The sequence below is a fragment of the Diadema antillarum genome, unplaced genomic scaffold (assembly GCF_040938485.1).
Source record: "Diadema antillarum isolate AM-2024a unplaced genomic scaffold, OU_Dant_1.0 seq00000637_RagTag, whole genome shotgun sequence".
Classification (NCBI taxonomy): domain Eukaryota; kingdom Metazoa; phylum Echinodermata; class Echinoidea; order Diadematoida; family Diadematidae; genus Diadema; species Diadema antillarum.
The window spans coordinates 156556-174025 of record NW_027271554.1 but is presented as its reverse complement, the minus strand read 5'-3'; the positions used below and the strand labels follow the sequence as shown (position 1 = coordinate 174025).

The following is a 17470-nucleotide window of genomic DNA, read 5'->3' as shown; positions in this document are numbered from 1 at the left end:
GACAGGTATAGAACCCACCATGTCTAACTGGCTGAAAAATAAAAAAAAGACAAAAATAAGTAAACAAAATATTGTCAGCAAATTTTAGGTAATGGATGGCGATTATTAATTTCTCTATAAAGTTTAGTTGCCATGACACGACATAAAGTAATTAAACTACGTATTTCCGACTTTTGACAGTTCTCAAACGACCCATGATAAATGAGGGCGGTGGTCTTCAGTTTTGTTTTATTCGTTCCATATGATCAAGACGCAAATATTTGTTAAGATAAAAAAAATGTCACCACGCAGTTGTTTTCGGCGGTTCCTGGCACGCTACGTGCCTCCACTACTTTTTTGTGGTATATATACGTTCCTTCAGCCTTCCACAGCACATGTCACCGCTAGCATTGGCTAGGGGACGATAGATTTCACACTTCGCTAATTACTCGTCACACTTCTAATGGTTGGTATTGACATCGCAGTGACTTTAGCTCGCTAGACAAAAAAAAAGTTTGGGGAAACTTTTGTCACCCTTTCGGCTGCGGAGCCTTTAAACAGGCTGCCTAAAGAGATGAAGATGGGTGGTTTAACGTTCGCCATCATTCTGTTGGCGATCGCTGGCTTTGCGGGCGGCCATGTTAGCTACAGAAGACGGTAAGAATTCGGTGTGGTTTCATTTGTAGCTTTTTGTTTTGTTTATGTAACATTTTTATCTAATTAAAACATGGATAAATTATAAAGTATTTTTCGCAGTAACTATGATCAACATCATCACAACAGTAATTTCATCTTGTTCTTGTCATGATGTCTATGTTGTCAGCGTTCATTTTCTATTAACAGAAGACGAACGAGATGTTCCTCCTATAACACCAGAGATAAATCATTTTAATCAGGGGTCTGTTTCATCAAGATTGATCGTAACATTGATCTTACGATTGATGCAATTAAAGAAAGTTACGCTCGATCTGCCATCACATCTGTGGTTTAAATCAAGCGTAAGTATCTTTATGAAACAGACTTACGGTCAGTATTAATACCCTCGATTCGCCGAGATTCGTTCGATAAATGGAGCGTAAGATCAATCGTACCTCTTTACAAAACAGGCCCAATGTCTTTGAATTCTTTTTTCCCACTATAGGGAGTAGTATTTTGCGTTTCGTTATAAAACCTATACTGTTCTCGTCTTTTTTTAATGATAAAACCAACTTTTCATTTCTTGTTACTTAAGCACAATATCACAATTATATGATATATTATAATATATACATAAAAAATATGATATGATTATAAATATAAATAATATGGTGAATATATTAATCCCCCAATCAAACCAATTTCATTCTTTCATGGCTAAGGCTTGCTATGAATTATTCTTCTTCTGGTGTCCACACTATTTTGTGTTTATTATTGGGTACTTGTTACTTTTCAGTCATCAGCACCTCAATTGAATGAAAAAAAAAATACACACCAAAAAATTCTTTTCGAAGGAAATAATTTTTGTGGTTACAGCGAAAACACGCCACCAGACCTGTATGTTGAACTTGTATTCTTGGTTTTTTTTAATCTCATTTCAGGTCGTCGTTAGATATGCAATTTCGCTTATTCTCTCACTTGATCATTGTGTGAAGTTAAATGGTATTCTTCATTGAAATTTTGAAAACAGAAACTCCAAATCATCTATAATATGAAAGATGAGCAACAAAAATACGTTCAGAGTGACCCATCAAGCAATTTGGTCCGTAGCGATTACATGTATTATGATACTTCAATCTGTATGTAATACTGGAGAATGGTTGCTGCGCTGATTATCATGTACCCTTCCCTATACTTTCAGCCCAAGGGAAAAGACTAAAAAACAGACTCAATTTTTTTTTTTGCTTGTTATCACTGCATAGATTTGTAAAGCGCAAACTCCGATGGCCATTCATCAGCATGAATGGGTTTGAATCTTTCAGGCACATCGGATAGGCCCTATAGACCGAAATACGATACTTAAAGCCCGGTGCTGACATTTACAGATGGGAAAAAACAAACAGCTTTAGTGCTTCAAAGTTTGTCTAAAATGTGATTTGGGGATAAAAATAACCAACATGAAAATGTTAATCCTAATAATTAATGTTAATTATTATTGTTAAGTAATTATACTAAATGTGAATAACAGTTTTATCAAATATCGTTTCTAGAATTAACCGTCTACAGTAATGGTTTATTGAGAAAATTAGTGATATATCCTTATATTTGCGGCTTTATAGTGAAATATTTGTGCGGTACAATAGGGCATTTTGTGCTACAACTGAACTATAGGTATTCATCATGTGTAATAATTCGAACAGTTTTTTGGGTGTTTTTTTGTTGTTGTTGGTTACCACTGCTCTCAATGTTAAATAGGGGATTTAAACATTTTCTCTTCACTATCACACCGTTCACAGACCTGAATACTCGTTCTACAAATACAACGGCGATCGTGCTCCGATACTCAACCAACGTAAGTCCATAAACTGCAATCCTTTTTTTTTTCTTTGCCTTCCAAAATGGCAACCTGGTCATTGCTGGTGCAAATGTTTGTTCGTGTACATGCGTACGTGCATATCCGTGTATAGGTTAGTGTCGGAAACCATCTAACTCCACAGACACTCTTGTTTAACAGCAGCCTTGTTTGATATGATTTTGATTCTGTTTGATCATCCTGCGTATATACACAAATAATGGCTGTGCCTTTGCTATAATGGATTCATTACTGCCCCAGATTGCCATATGGACAGGGCAAATTTACCTTTGGCGCTTTGATCCAGATTGCCGCATGATTTTGGTGTTCAGGGGAAAAAAACCCCCGATATTTGCAACATGATGGTTAACAATTATTAAATCCGCGCGGGTTTTACAATAAACAGATTATCGAAAGAATGATACTGTTTGCTAAAACATGCTTATTTGCTTATCATCATTACTTTTAAGATGGAGTTGTACCCAATACTATAATACGGATGCGAGAATTGTGATATCGGACGGATATCGAGGCAGGTATCAAAACGATTAACTGCAAATAATTGGGACACTTCATTTCTCGTCTCTCAAACTGTCATTATCAAAGACGCAAAATATGTAAGAACACCCTTAGAATGCGAAATATACCAATGTGTATGGATATCCAGTGATTAGAGAAACACACATTAATACCAATAGCAATACGAGTAATTCTAACGATACCATAGTGACGATAATATCAAAACCATTGATAAGACAGGCATTGTTATAAACATCGCTCTTGTTCCAGATTGTTCTGCATATCATTACATGTTACTTCAACAGCTGGACATAAGCGCAGTGTCCGTTCGGCCATGGTCAATCAGCAAGCGTCCAGCGGGACTCTAACCGATATTGACTTCGGCGCCGCAACCCAGGTCCAGTGTAAGAAATCGATGCAGTGGCCTCTTTGAGTACTTATTTCGTTTTGAGAATGTCATCAAAATCTTTATCATTATCATCTCTCGTCTATATTCATAATTATTTTCATACAGCGATTAATCCGGTTTAAAGTAAAACAATGATTTTTCATTACTTATACTTTTTCGTATTTCGAATTAAAACGGCGAACTATTGTTTAATTTGAGTATGTTTCGGGATATGCGTTTGTTTTTACAATTGGAAGATTATATCGTTGAAGACCAAAGATTGACGATGATTTTTCCATGTTTTAATTGTTGTTACATAGATTTACTTCACTATATTTGACAACAGAAATCTGATTCAGATGTTAATTCTGTCCTAGCAATAAACGGCATGTAGATGTATAGAGATCTTTTCTTTTTTGTCATAACATTTTCTATTGGTTGTTCTTCTCTTTTTTCAAACGAGGTGTTAAATACAGAGTCACATTGCGCGTCACATTATTTTGTAGACTGTTGGTGTCGTAAAAGTTAATAACATCTCGATGATACATGTCACACCTATGGTTTCCTCCACATACGCAGACACTGTTTCATATCCACAATTACGTAATTACTAATGAGGTGCTTCATAAGTGCTTGAGCCAAATACGAAAGACTTGATATCAATTTCCGACTTTAGAGATTAGAGTAGTTGAGGGAAAAGATAAGATAATATTGCCTCATAAATTTGAGTACGAGACATAGTGTGGTATTATACTACTGATGATTTGTTGAAACCATGTCTGATCAATGCAGCCATTCCGTACGCGGGATACTGCCAGGCCTGGTCGCAGCAGCACTACCGTTCCTTCGACGGGAAACTCTTCAACTTCCACGGGGCCTGCACCTACACCCTGGTCACCGACTGTATCGACTTTTCCTTTCATGTCTACGTCGAGAACGACCTCGACTGCCAGGATGAGAAGGCTAACAACACGTGCTTCAGGTAGGACATCATTTCCACTATCGTGAAAAACAATAGAATATTTAGTGGCAGCGATATTCTTGCATCCAGGCTGCATTACTAGTATTTCGCATCCACCCACGTGTGCTATGTGCAGCTTTTTTGTTTTTAATTCAGGCGCACACTGTTGACAATCCGAAAACTCTTATTTGCTCAAGAAAGCACTATACCGTCAGATAAATTCATTGTAAGTGATCCGTAGACTACTGTTGAAGTACTTCTTTACACCTAAATGACAAAGATCGTTTCGGTAGTTTTATTTAATGAGTAGCAGTATAGATTGAGGGAAAAGCAATTTGTGAATTTACGTGAGCTGAATGAAATTGCAGTGATAATACGTCGTATGATATTAGCCATAATGCTTGCCATTCCCATGAGCAAACTATAAGTTTTAAGTTGTTAGTTGTAAGGATACGGATGCTAATGGGTGTATGGTCAATTTTTGTCAATGCCACTGTTATTCATCTTAACCCATAGATCCATTTTAGTGGACAATGGAGATCCAACCGCTCTAATTTACCTGAGGCCTGGTGGCGTCGCCTTTTACAAGAACGAGGAGCTGACCCTCCCCACCAAGGCAGGTGGACTGGTCCTCGAGAGCGTCGCCAACTACATTCTAGCTACGAGCGGACTGGGCTTTACCATTCTCTACGACGGGAAGGAAGCCATCACGATTTTCATCACATCCGACTCATTGTCAGGCAGCACGTGCGGCTTGTGCGGTGTCTACGACAATGACCCTGCAAACGACTTTAGAAAGCCTAGCGGAGCCCTAGCTGAGGATGCCTACAGCTTTGGCTTGTCGTGGAAAGGAATGGACGAGCGAGGTAAGAAAATCACATAGCAGTCCGAAATTTTGAAGGTGTGTACTGAGTGTAACTAATGAAATGAGCCCACTGTACGAATTCTCGATGAAACTTTCACATTGTCAAATTTAACACATTCCGTACTGAATTCTGAAATCCCCATTGACTTATTAGGCCTACATAGGGCACCAGGTTCTAGTAGGGAACGGGTTAAATCGCAAGGTGGCTCTCAAACTGTTGGAACGATTTTGTCTGCTGGTACTGACCAGCTGTGACCAGATTTAACTTATCATAAGACAAAATTGTTAGATATTGACTTTGAATGTTGTTGAATGTACTCGAGGTTCAAGTTATTTGCCTTCGTGTGTGTGTGTGTGTGTGTGTGTGTGTGTGTGTTTTGTTACTTTAGATAAAAACGAGAAAATTATATATAAGATACCATATCGCCTTGGGGTCTTGGGGTCTTGGGGTCAGTAAGGCAAACTGTTTATTGATGACCATCTCTTCTCATTGGTCCTTAAAGGGGATGGCTAGTAACTGATCAGTGGGAATGCTGGGGGATGATTGTTCTGCCAATTCTTGTGGGATTCATTTAAGAGTACATTACATATCTATTGTTGTGTGAAAATTATTTGCTTCAGAATGGTCTCATATTCAAGTAATGTACAGTTTAATGGTTCCAGGCTAGCATGCCTGTACAGTGACGGGGCATTAAACAGCACATTACTTGAATATGAGACCGTTCTGAAGCAAATAATTTTCACACAACAATAGATATATAATGTACTCTTAAATGAATCCCACAAGAACTGGAACAATCATCCCCCAGCATTCCCACTGATTCCCACTGATCAGTTAATAGCCATCCCCTTTAAGAAAGGTTATAATGTATCCTCTTGTATACAAGTATAATGTAGTTGTATCTCTTTTCTGCAAGTACTCTTATTCAGATTTTGAACGCTGTTGATTTGCTACAATGATTTCTTTTTTCCAAGTTAAGAAAATAAAACAAACTGAAATTGAAACTAAAAAAAACAAAAGCAAGAACAAAATCGGTAATGGAGCTACCTTTGAGTAGATACCTTTCGTGAATTGCCATTTTTAGTTTTTATTTTTGTTTTGTTTCACTCGATATTTCCCTTTTCAGGCTCTCCCCTTTAATAGCTGAGACTTTTGAAACTTTGCAAAAGTTAATTAAAAAGTAATGAGTAAAGAAGTAGCTCTTTAACCCTTTAAGCTCCATTTGACTTGAAACTGTGATGAATGTATATCCCACAATCATTATTTTCAAGCTAAAGTATTACTTCTTTATATAGATCTTCATTAACAATAAATGTATTCATATCTTGAAAGTGAGAATCAATCAACAGCGTTGTCCCTGGTGTGTAAAAACCACGACGAGATATTCTCTTTTGACTTTGATTTTCAATTCAATTCAATTCAATTCACTTTATTGATAATCATAAAAATGGAAATATATACAGAGTAAAATGTGTTGGGGAGTTCACAAAGAAAGCCAAAGGCTCGAGACAAGTGATCCCCTTTAGGAGAGTTGGATACATAAGAATATACATGCAAATGCAAATTCAGAGTTACATTCAGATTACTTAACGACAGTTACAGATAACATAGACAAATAAGATGAAATAAAAGACATATGCTACTACATTACACAAATAAAACAAACAGACAGAACAAGACTAACAAAGAGGGACTAATACAATTCAATAGGCATTTAAAAGATATTGTTTATATCTAGACTTAAAAGCACTTTGAGTGGATACATTCTTAAAAATTGAATCCAAATCATTCCAAAACTTAGCACCTTTATATAAAACAGAATTTTTTTACTTTATGCTCAAGCGACAAAATGGCAACACAATGTTATCCTTATTTCGAATTTCAATGTTATGTAATGCACAATTCAGTGTAAAAGAACCATTAAAAATGTCAGGTAAAATTGCATTCGAGTATTTATACATAAAAAGACCAAGTTTGACTAAGACACTGTCAGACAGAGTGAGAGTATTCAATTTTTTGAAAAGTGGAGCGGTGTGGTCAAGAGAGTTGGCGTTTGAACAAATTCGAATTGCTTTTTTCTGTGAAACAAATAAACGACACAAATTAGTTAAACTGGTTCCAGACCATACGAGACTACAATAATCAAAATGAGGCAAGATAAAGGCATTATACAACATAAAAAGAGTATGTTTCGGCAGTATTGAACAAAGCTTATGCATTATACCAATAGAGATACTTATCTTCCCATGAATGTTATTTATATGTTTAGTCCAAGTCAATTTATCATCAATAATAACTCTTAAATAATTAATACTATCAACTTGATCAATAATTCGATTATCTATCTTAATTTCTGAATACGAAACCAATGAAACATCTTGCCGAAAACTTCTGTTAGAGTGGAATATCATATATTTTGTCTTATCAACATTTATCTGTAGCTTATTAGCTCGGATCCAGTCACAAACGTACATCATTTCAGTGTTGACAGTACTATACAGAGTATTTACATCTCTATGTGAAAACAATATATTTGTGTCATCTGCATACAGAATGAATTGTAAAAACTTTGATGTATTTATTATATCATTAACGTATATTAAAAAAAGAAGAGGGCCCAAAATACTGCCTTGAGGGACCCCACACGTTAAAGGTAAAGTACTAGAGTTTGTGCCATTAATACATGTGAACTGCTTACGATTTGTCAGATAATCCCTGAACCAACTGAGGGGTACACCTCTAACACCATAGTGTTCCAGTTTGTGCAGCAAAATGCTATGGTCGAGCGAATCAAAAGCTTTACTTAAATCAACGTACAGGGCAATCACGGTTTCTTTGTTGTCGAGTGAAGAAAGGATTTGTTCGAGGGTATGTAAAAGAGCTAATTCATTTGAGTATAAAGGTCGAAATCCAAACTGTTCTTTGGCCAGTATTTTGTTGTGGAGCAAATGATCATACAATCTATTATAGATAATGCGTTTTGCCGGGTTTGTGGCGTAAAATCACAACTGGATGTGTGGGCATTACATAATTATTTCGTTGTATTATCCGTAGGCACAAAGTAACGTTTTAATATTTAGCGATAATCCAGTAGTGCTAAACCACACCCTTCCGTCACCACTACAGATCCGGCCTACTGTCCCGATGTCCCAACGGTTCCGCTCCGCTGCACACAGTACTCCACGTTCGAGTCCGAGGAGTTGGAAGCCAAGGCGCGCTACGCGGAGTCGGAATGCTCGCAGCTACTACACGGAACATTCACCGCCTGCCATCAGGTACAGTTAGTTGCCTTTCGCGCTTTCTACACTCCGCATTCAAATTTGATCCTCGAATGCACTTAGCTTCCACTTATGACATGGTCATTATATCAAATCAAGTCATGGTCATTTTTGTATTCTACCATAGGGCATATATTCTTGATATAAAATCGATATTAAGGGATTAGCAGAGGATACGGCTAACATCAAATACGGCTTTACCGTCAGTAAAAAGTGACTGTGTGACGTCATCATCTGTGATAAGTAAAACAGCACTATTGAAAAGATATGTCATTACACAACACTGATTTTTAATAATCCGAGGGACTGGCGCCAAGAGAATGTATCGTATGCAAGTTTACAAAATAGAAATTTGCGCAAACTGTATAACTGATTGAAGAATAGGCACCATGTTTTTCTTAAAGAAAAAAAACCCAACATTGTACTCTTGAAATTTAATTGTGAAGGTCGGTTATCTAATGAATTTCAATTCATCATTTTTAGAAACCATTTCTGCCATTGCATGGAGTCTACTCTTGTTCAATCTTCTTTCTTGCTAGGCCTATAATGAAAGTGCAATCGTTTATGGCTTCCCTGACATATCATGCAAGAAAAGGAGAAAAGATTTGAATAGGTTCAAATTAAATTTGTTACGTGCATGTCATTTTCCAATTGTCCCTTCTTCCATTCTCCTGTCAGCAGCGGTTCTTTGGAGGGGACCTACATAATTTGTTGCTTTTTTGACAGCCATGTAAAACAACTAACTCCACTCAAGTCTAATTCAATGCGCGTATTTTTTATTGTACCCGTGAAAGACACGTGTGTCCCCTACCCGCATTGATTAACTTCGGTTAATTATCTACCCAATGAAAATAAAATGACTCACCTTATACAAGAGATTTTGTCCATATGGTATATAGCTGTATGTGAAAAGTAGATATTAACATCTTGATACCTGACAACCTTGATTTTTGTCTTACCCAACACTTATTTTAAAAGGATACGCAAACATGATCCTTGATATATCAATATTTAGGGTCCCAACCGTAAAGGTATCGTCGAAAGTACGTGTACTGAACTCTATGCAGAATATACTGACATAGCGAAGCACTGTTTACATTTGAAATAGGCATTCGATATACATTTGAATGTTTAAAGAAAAAGAGCTAACATCTACATCTCTCCCTTCCCCACCCCGAAAAATAGCGCAAGGGCCTGCACTTTTAACGCTGAAAATATCCAGAAAAAAGAAATTGACAAAATGTTACCGTTTTCAGTTTAAAGGGGTGGTATAGTATTGGTTTAGATGAGGATGCAGCTTTTTACTTTTTTTTCGAGATACTTAGAAACCACTTCATGAAATGTTAAAGAGCAGACAATTCTAGAGGAATTCAAAGTTTATTTGATGAAAATCGGTTTTGAAATGGCCGAGATGAAAAACAACAACAATAAAGTAAAACAAAGCAATCACGAATAAAATGTGTGTCCCACTTTTCATTAGGATCGCTTTGTTTTGGATATCTCAGCCATTTCAAAACCAATTTTCATCAAATAAACTTTGAATTCCTTTTAGAATTGTATTCCCTTTCATATTTCATAAGAGGTTTCTCATTATCTTAAGAATCATCATTAAAAACGTTGGAAACTTGAAATCCCATGTCAATAAAAACTGTACCATTGCTTTAAGAAGAAAACCTCCACCGTGTTCCGTTTTATTTCGTACTGAGTTTTCTATCGAAATGCGTGAGTGGTTGTAATACCTATAGGGTTTCGAACGACGGACGCGTCCGGTAAATGAACACGAACTCCTATTTCTTTTTTTATCACACGTGTCCAAGGTTGTGGATCCGGATCCCTACATTGTAGCGTGTGAGCAAGATATCTGCGCATGCGAGATGGTTACGCAAGAAGACAACCAAACCGTCGGAAACAACTGCAAGTGCGCCGCCTTCTCGGCTTACACCCAGGAGTGCTCTCGGCGAGGATTCCAGGTTCCATGGCGTTCCAGCACATTTTGCCGTGAGTGCAACCGAATCACTTACTTCATATACACGAAAACAAAACAAGGCAAACGTCCCCGGGAATTCAACTAGATTTCATTTCAAGAAACGTAATTGTCAAAATAAAGTTTTGCATTTTGTATTGTATATGTAACTGATTATCTCCCGTGCAGCCATGAATCTCTGGCGGAAAAAAAGAGTTAGCAAAACTATATAGATGGTACCTCAAGACACCTTAAGTAGTCCTTGTACTATTAAGTGACACTAATCGTGCTGTACTATGCATACCGTAAACAGCTTACGGATGCTCCGGCGACAAGGTGTACGATCAGTGCGGGTCTGCATGCAGCCAGAAGAGCTGCGGGGCGGCCATAGCAGACTGCGAGACGGACAAAACGGTGGGCTGTATCGAAGGTTGCCACTGCCCAACGGGCACCTACAGCTCTTCCTCGGGACTCTGCCTGAGCATCGACCAATGTTCGTGCACCTGGCAGGGGAAAGAGTACGATCCAGGAATGCTTGTCTCCGATGGCTGCAACGAGTGGTGAGTGCGTCTGCTATTATATTATGAATATGCAATGCAATCCTTTCTTAAATGAATATTCATGAGGAGAAAAACAGAAGGGAAAAATCTACTCACTTTAAACAGTCCAATATTTTATACATGTAGATTGCATATAACGTATATCTATATTCGCAGTAATATGTTTGTTTTTGTTTTTGTTTTTGTTTTTGTTTTTGTTTTTGTTTTGTTTTGTTTTGTTTTGTTTTGTTTTGTTTTTGTTTTTTTTTTTTTTTTGGGGGGGGGGGGGGGGTTGTTAGCGAGCAACGTTTATGTTCGAAATTACTCTTCCCTGTATACAAACGTATAACAGCTGTATTGGTTGGAGTCAGCAGGGACCTGAGCTTCGATCCTAGCATAATCTTTGTCAGAGACAATGACCAAAATGTCGGGTCATTTTGCCTCTGACGAAGATTCTGCTGAGGGCGAAAGCTCATGTCCCTTTTATCTCCATTTTGCTTCTCTTGCTTGTCTCTGCTGGATTATGCAATTTTCAGCAACTTTTCCCTCTACAAATCATTGCGTAGTTACATTGTTCCACGGTTAACCTTACTTCAAATGGTATTCATGACAGAACCAGATCCTAATGTTTGCTAGACAAGATTGCATTCGAATGTTTTTTGTCTATTCTCACATCGAAAATGTATTACCTTTATAAAGTATATCCAATATTTTTCACTTTCCTATTTTCCTTTTTTTTACAGCAAATGTGTGGACAGCAAATGGCAATGCACCCAGAATGACTGCGGAGGTAATAATTTACCAGCTGATATTGCTACAACATAGTCTTGCATGCCATTTGGGAGCAATACGGATGTAAATTAATTAGTGAATTCATAGAAGAGTGTGTTAAAGGGGTCAGCTAACACCGGATGATAACAAAATACTGCTTGGTAAATATAAAGTTACACCCTGGATCTGAAGATAAATAACTGACGGATCATATTTGTATTTGGAGAGTACGTACAGCACAAATCCATTCTTACTATTCTTCACTATAACCCGGGATTAACAAAATCCTATTTTATTCAAATTTATTTATTTTTCCGTCGAGATGTTTTCATTGCAACTGATTGACAAATTGCCCTACATCGACGTAAATAAGCACTGAATTGATCAGTGTTTTAGTAGTAGCCATGATAAAAAAATCATGGGCGTACAATACTCGAGCAGGATTCGAACCCACGACCTCCTGATCACCGGACAGGCATCATCTCCACTAGACCACCGAGCTTTCGCCCGACAGCAAGTGTTGGTTCTAATCCTTATAGCATGCAGCGGGTACTGCTTTTGTTATTCAAATTTACGTCGATGTAGGGCAATTTGTCAATCAGTTGCAATGAAAACATCTCGACGGAAAAATGAATAAATTTGAATAACAAAAGCAGTACCCGCTGCATGCTATAAGGATTAGAACCAACACCTGCTGTCGGGCGAAAGCTCGGTGGTCTAGTGGAGATGATGCCTGTCCGGTGATCAGGAGGTCGTGGGTTCGAATCCTGCTCGAGTATTGTACGCCCATGATTTTTTTATCATGGCTACTACTAAAACACTGATCAATTCAGCGCTTATTTACGTCGATGTAGGGCAATTTGTCAATCAGTTGCAAAATAATCCTATTTTGTTGTAACAGGCAGTGACAGGGCAGTCAATGAATTCAATTAGATTTGCCGCCTTAATGTATGAACAAAATGATTTACCCTTCTCTTTGAATTCAATATACATGATAGGAATGTGCCAAGTTAGCGGTCAGGGTCACTACCACACGTTTGACAGCTACGACTACGATTTCTCCGGTACCTGCACCTACACGCTGGTCAAGGATTGTTGGGACACCCAGGCAAGCTACTCCGTGAGCATCGAGAACGTCGAGTGTGGAATGGAGGGTGCTTCGTGCGTGAAGGCGGTCACCTTGCAATACGAATCCAATTCCGTGAGGTTGAGGAGAGGGCATCAAGTCATCATCAACGGGCAAGAGGCGACGGAGTTCCCGGTAACCGCCGGTGGCATTTACGTCAACCAGCCGACTGAGCACCAGACTGCGGTAAGTTAGCCGGAAAAGGCATTATTTACCATTTACTGATGAAACAGAAACCCAGCTTTAGTGCTTCAAAGAAAAATATGAAATCTTTTATTCTCGGCTTTATAGCGGAGTTTTTACATAATATGATGTTTTGTGATACAACTGGACCTACACATTATGCATCAAATGTGATATCTTGAACATTTTCAAAATCACTGCTCCCAATGGTAAACGGTACCTTGAAGGGGCATCATCGAGGCCTTAAAGCATTTTTTAGCAGTCTTCTGCACTAATCGCAATTGTATTTATTTCACCAAACAAGTTTGTGTATTAGAATATATCTTATTTAACTGTATAGTTTGCTTACAGTCTCATAATTTTGTCATTTATACATCACGTTATCACTGTTACCATTAATTTAAAATAAAAGCAGAAAAGTAGTCCTACTTGCAAACAAACAAGCAAATATACGTTGGTTGTTATGGTGTGGTGTTTCTTTTCAGGATAAGAATATTTTACATGATGGTAAGATGGAATATGCAGCGGTCCAGAAGTTTTGCATTGCGATTTCCATTCCTTCTGATCATGTTCATTGCATCTTAGGCCGTGCTTGCTAACGGACTCACCATTTTGTACGACGGCAATGATCACGTTGTCGTTATGGCGGATGAGAGACATATCAACTCCACCTGTGGTCTGTGTGGTACCTATAACAATAACCAACGAGACGACTTCTACACAGAGGCTGGCGAGTACTATCTTTACGTCCTGATCTCTTCATATGCATCCCCTCCCTCTCTGTATCATATGTAGGCCTAGTATGTAATACATGTATCTGACATACATTAAATTATACTATATGTGTTCTATGATATATTCTATGTTAATATACTATGTTTATTCCGTGATATATTCTATAATATAAAAATACAATATATATAGAACTGCACCTCAAGATATACCCTATCGACGCTACTGGTATATCTAATTCCTAAACTCAGTTTGTTTAATGACAGCTGGAGGTCTAATAGGGTCCAACTTTGAAGCCAACTTCACATATTCATTTATTAATTGTTACTTTGTCCAGTAAACCTCGTACAATCTTCGTGGATGTCAGAAAAAAAGGATCGATATCATAATCTAAATAGAATGATACCATAAAATTTGAATATGTTAATCACACTGGTCTATGCCATCACTGACCTGCATTTTAGGCGACATTGAGTCGAACTCCGCGTCCTTCGCCAACAAATGGAGTATCGGATCCTCCTGCGCCGACGCTGCCGACGAATCCGGCACAGATCCCTGCGACCTGTACTCCCAGAAGTCCATCACGGCTGAAGAAGAGTGCTACAGGCTTTACACCGACGATGCATTTGCTCGTAAGACAGAAATCCTGCACTAATCCTTCAGGCGACCAGCACTTTCTATCTTTGAAGACCTTGTCCCTTCGTTTTCCATAAAGAAATGGATATTAAAAGGACACGTCAAGCCAAAAGTTCAAAGTATGTAGACAGTTATTTGAAAAAGAAAGATTGAACTATTTCGTAAATTTCCACGATTTTCGTTCCAGTCAGTAGACATCATCTAGGCCTATATAATATTATTATAAATCATTACGAGATTATAAGGTATGCTGTTCATCAAATATTGCCAGAAGATCATAGTTTTGAATTGAGAAAAGATAAACTATGTCTCTTTGATCATCAAATAAAGACGAAAAGCTGCATAATTTGTCTGTCTGCGCTTAACAGATTTTCTGTTTCTGGAAGTCTACTGTAAATCTTCCATAATTGTATAGAGATTAACAATAGCATTAAGCGTCAAAACTCCTTTCCTCTTCATTTTCAAGAAACACTTTAATAGCAACACTTCACTTATTATTATAACTGTAACTTGTCTATTCTCTCTCTCAAGCTTGCCGACAATACATTGACCCGGAAGTGTATTATGATGCTTGCCGAAGTGACGTGTGCAACTGCGTTTCCGGTGACTCGTGCAAGTGTCAGATCTTTGCTATGTATGCCTCCAAGTGCGCCCAGAAGGGAGTAATCATCAGTTGGCGAGAGCATATGTCTGGCTGTGGTGAGGTTTTTTTCTTTTTACATTTATTGTTTTTTGTGTGTGTTATTTGTCGCTTGTTTGGTGCCTTGTAAAACCTATAGATCGTGCTATGGTACATCTGATAAATGGTTAGGATCAGTTCGAAGATTCCGCATACTATACAACAATGTTTATCGTAGAGAAAACAGGTTTTATATGATCAGATTATTCGCAAGGTTCTTTACAAAATCCAATGTTTTACTTATTACTTTAAGTTTTAGAACATTATCTATGTATCACTCTACTAATGATAATACCTAACTTTTGGATATATACACACAGACGAGTTAATGGCGTACTGACTGCAAATGATAGTTGCCATGGAAATAAATGTGCGTGTGAGTTTTCCTACCTACTTTATATCTATCATAGCATAAGAACATACAATACACCTGTAAATGTATTCAAATGTACAAAATATATGACTAGATAAGATGTAAATGCCTGTACCAAAATTTTTCGTGATACCAGAAATGAAGTGCGAGGGAGGACTCGTGTACAGTGCCTGCCATTCCATGTGCGCAACCACTTGCAACGCGATCTCCACCAACATGGTATGTGACGAAACATGTGTGGAAGGCTGCGCCTGCCCAGAAGGATCCTTAATGTCACCCACGGGCGCATGCGTGACGCGCGAAAACTGCGGCTGTGTAGATCCAGACTCGGGCGAACGTTTCTCTAGGGGGGACAAAGTCGCCAAGGGATGCGGATTCTGGTAATAATTGACATTTTCTTTATCTTTTGTTTTGTCCAAAATCTCGTGTTGTCGGAATACTTCTTATCATCTTCTAATTTTGTTTCACTAGTATTTTCAAGAGACAATTCCCTGACGGAGACCATTCCATAGTTCCTCAGTAAGGTTATCCTAAATTTCGATATTTGCTCGATATAGGCAAACATCGATATAGCGAGATACACGTGTACCTAATATAAACCGTAAGTTTTGATCGTTATGATTTGTACCACGGACGTGCATCAACACTGGTAAATTCTCGTGAAAAATGAAATTACGTCCGTGCCTCTATGTCTATAATTCGATTCGTCGAACATATGTATACGGAAAGTATTCACAAACATATACACCTGTATGCATATAATCTATTCAATATAACATAAAACATTATTACTTCGAAGTTTCTTATGTTTGTTCGTTTTTTCTTGCAATGTTACAGCTACCCATTAAAACGTATCAAAATACGGTTTCCATGGAAGCACAATGATGATAGTTCTACACCTATTCAATTGTTGTATAGCCGAACGGCACGCTCGTGTATGTATTGCGTAAACCAAAATACAATTTAACATACCTGTTACTTGATAGCAGCATCCTTATTACATCGTTTATCCCCCCCCCCCCCCGCAAAAAAAAAGAAGAGAAAAATCATCATCAACAACAACAACAACAAAACAACAACAACAACAACAACAACATCAAACCCATCATCTTTTCAAGTACTTTTACAACCACTTTCAATGTTTAACATGTTTAACCTGTTGATTCCGTTCGTCAGCACCTGCGACTCTGGAGACTGGATGTGCGAGGACCTAGACTGTCCGGCAGATGCATGCGGCGTGAACGAGGCGTACGTCGCCTGCGTCAGCCCGTGCGTCAAAACTTGCGCTAATATGCACGAATTTGAGGCTTGCTCGGCCGCCACCTGTTACAGCGGCTGCGCCTGCACCGAATCCACCGTGTGGAACGGTACCCAGTGCGTCGCATCGTCCAGTTGCCCGTGCCACCATGGCAAGCAGAGCTACGAGGAGGGGGCGAGCATTCAAACGGACGAGTGCCACACCTGGTGAGAACAAGTTTTGCTTTCTCCTTGGAATATCACAAAGGACTGATACATTTCTCTTATCTCTTCCTCCTTACCATTGTTTGTGAGTTATTTTTTTTAGTTGTTAGATTAGCAAGACACTCTTCGTTTTGACAGTACTTTTATACTGATGTTTCATCGGCCTCTGTATAGGCATTTTAGGGTTACGCTATGAAATATAGAATAAACACAGCCTATATTTGAACTGAATGGCATCGTTTCAAAAATTATGCAAGCTAGCTAGACGTGTTAAGAAAGACTTGGAATGGAGTGTTGTGGTTAAGTTGTTTTCAATGCATCAAAATATAGTTTCCTTTAAAAATGATTGTTTTTCTTCACTACAGCGTTTGTGAGAACAGCAAATGGATGTGCGAGGAGAGCAATTGCCATGGTAAGAGAGAGAAAACAAATGTTTTTTAAGATAAATTTTATCGATACCAACTGCACAAATGCTCAACTTGTAGCTTGCCCACTTCGGAGCATCAAAAGTTGTACATTTACGATTAG

At 38.2% G+C, this 17470-nt stretch overlaps 1 protein-coding gene across 1 annotated transcript in view; it reads left to right on the top strand.

Annotated features, from left to right (window-relative positions):
* The first annotated feature begins 361 nt into the window (after positions 1-361).
* Positions 362-17470, top strand: part of LOC139736341 (mucin-5B-like) — a 36568-nt gene continuing 19459 nt past the window's right edge. Inside the window, exons 1-16 of the mRNA XM_071647096.1 lie at positions 362-636; positions 2412-2467; positions 3292-3390; positions 4167-4356; positions 4852-5201; positions 8328-8476; positions 10297-10477; positions 10756-11002; positions 11725-11771; positions 12751-13064; positions 13647-13791; positions 14258-14425; positions 14961-15128; positions 15618-15861; positions 16658-16945; positions 17308-17354. Of these exons, the coding sequence (XP_071503197.1) occupies positions 554-636; positions 2412-2467; positions 3292-3390; positions 4167-4356; positions 4852-5201; positions 8328-8476; positions 10297-10477; positions 10756-11002; positions 11725-11771; positions 12751-13064; positions 13647-13791; positions 14258-14425; positions 14961-15128; positions 15618-15861; positions 16658-16945; positions 17308-17354 (2776 nt within the window). The 5' untranslated portion in view covers positions 362-553. The remainder of the gene's footprint in view (positions 637-2411; positions 2468-3291; positions 3391-4166; positions 4357-4851; positions 5202-8327; positions 8477-10296; positions 10478-10755; positions 11003-11724; positions 11772-12750; positions 13065-13646; positions 13792-14257; positions 14426-14960; positions 15129-15617; positions 15862-16657; positions 16946-17307; positions 17355-17470) is intronic.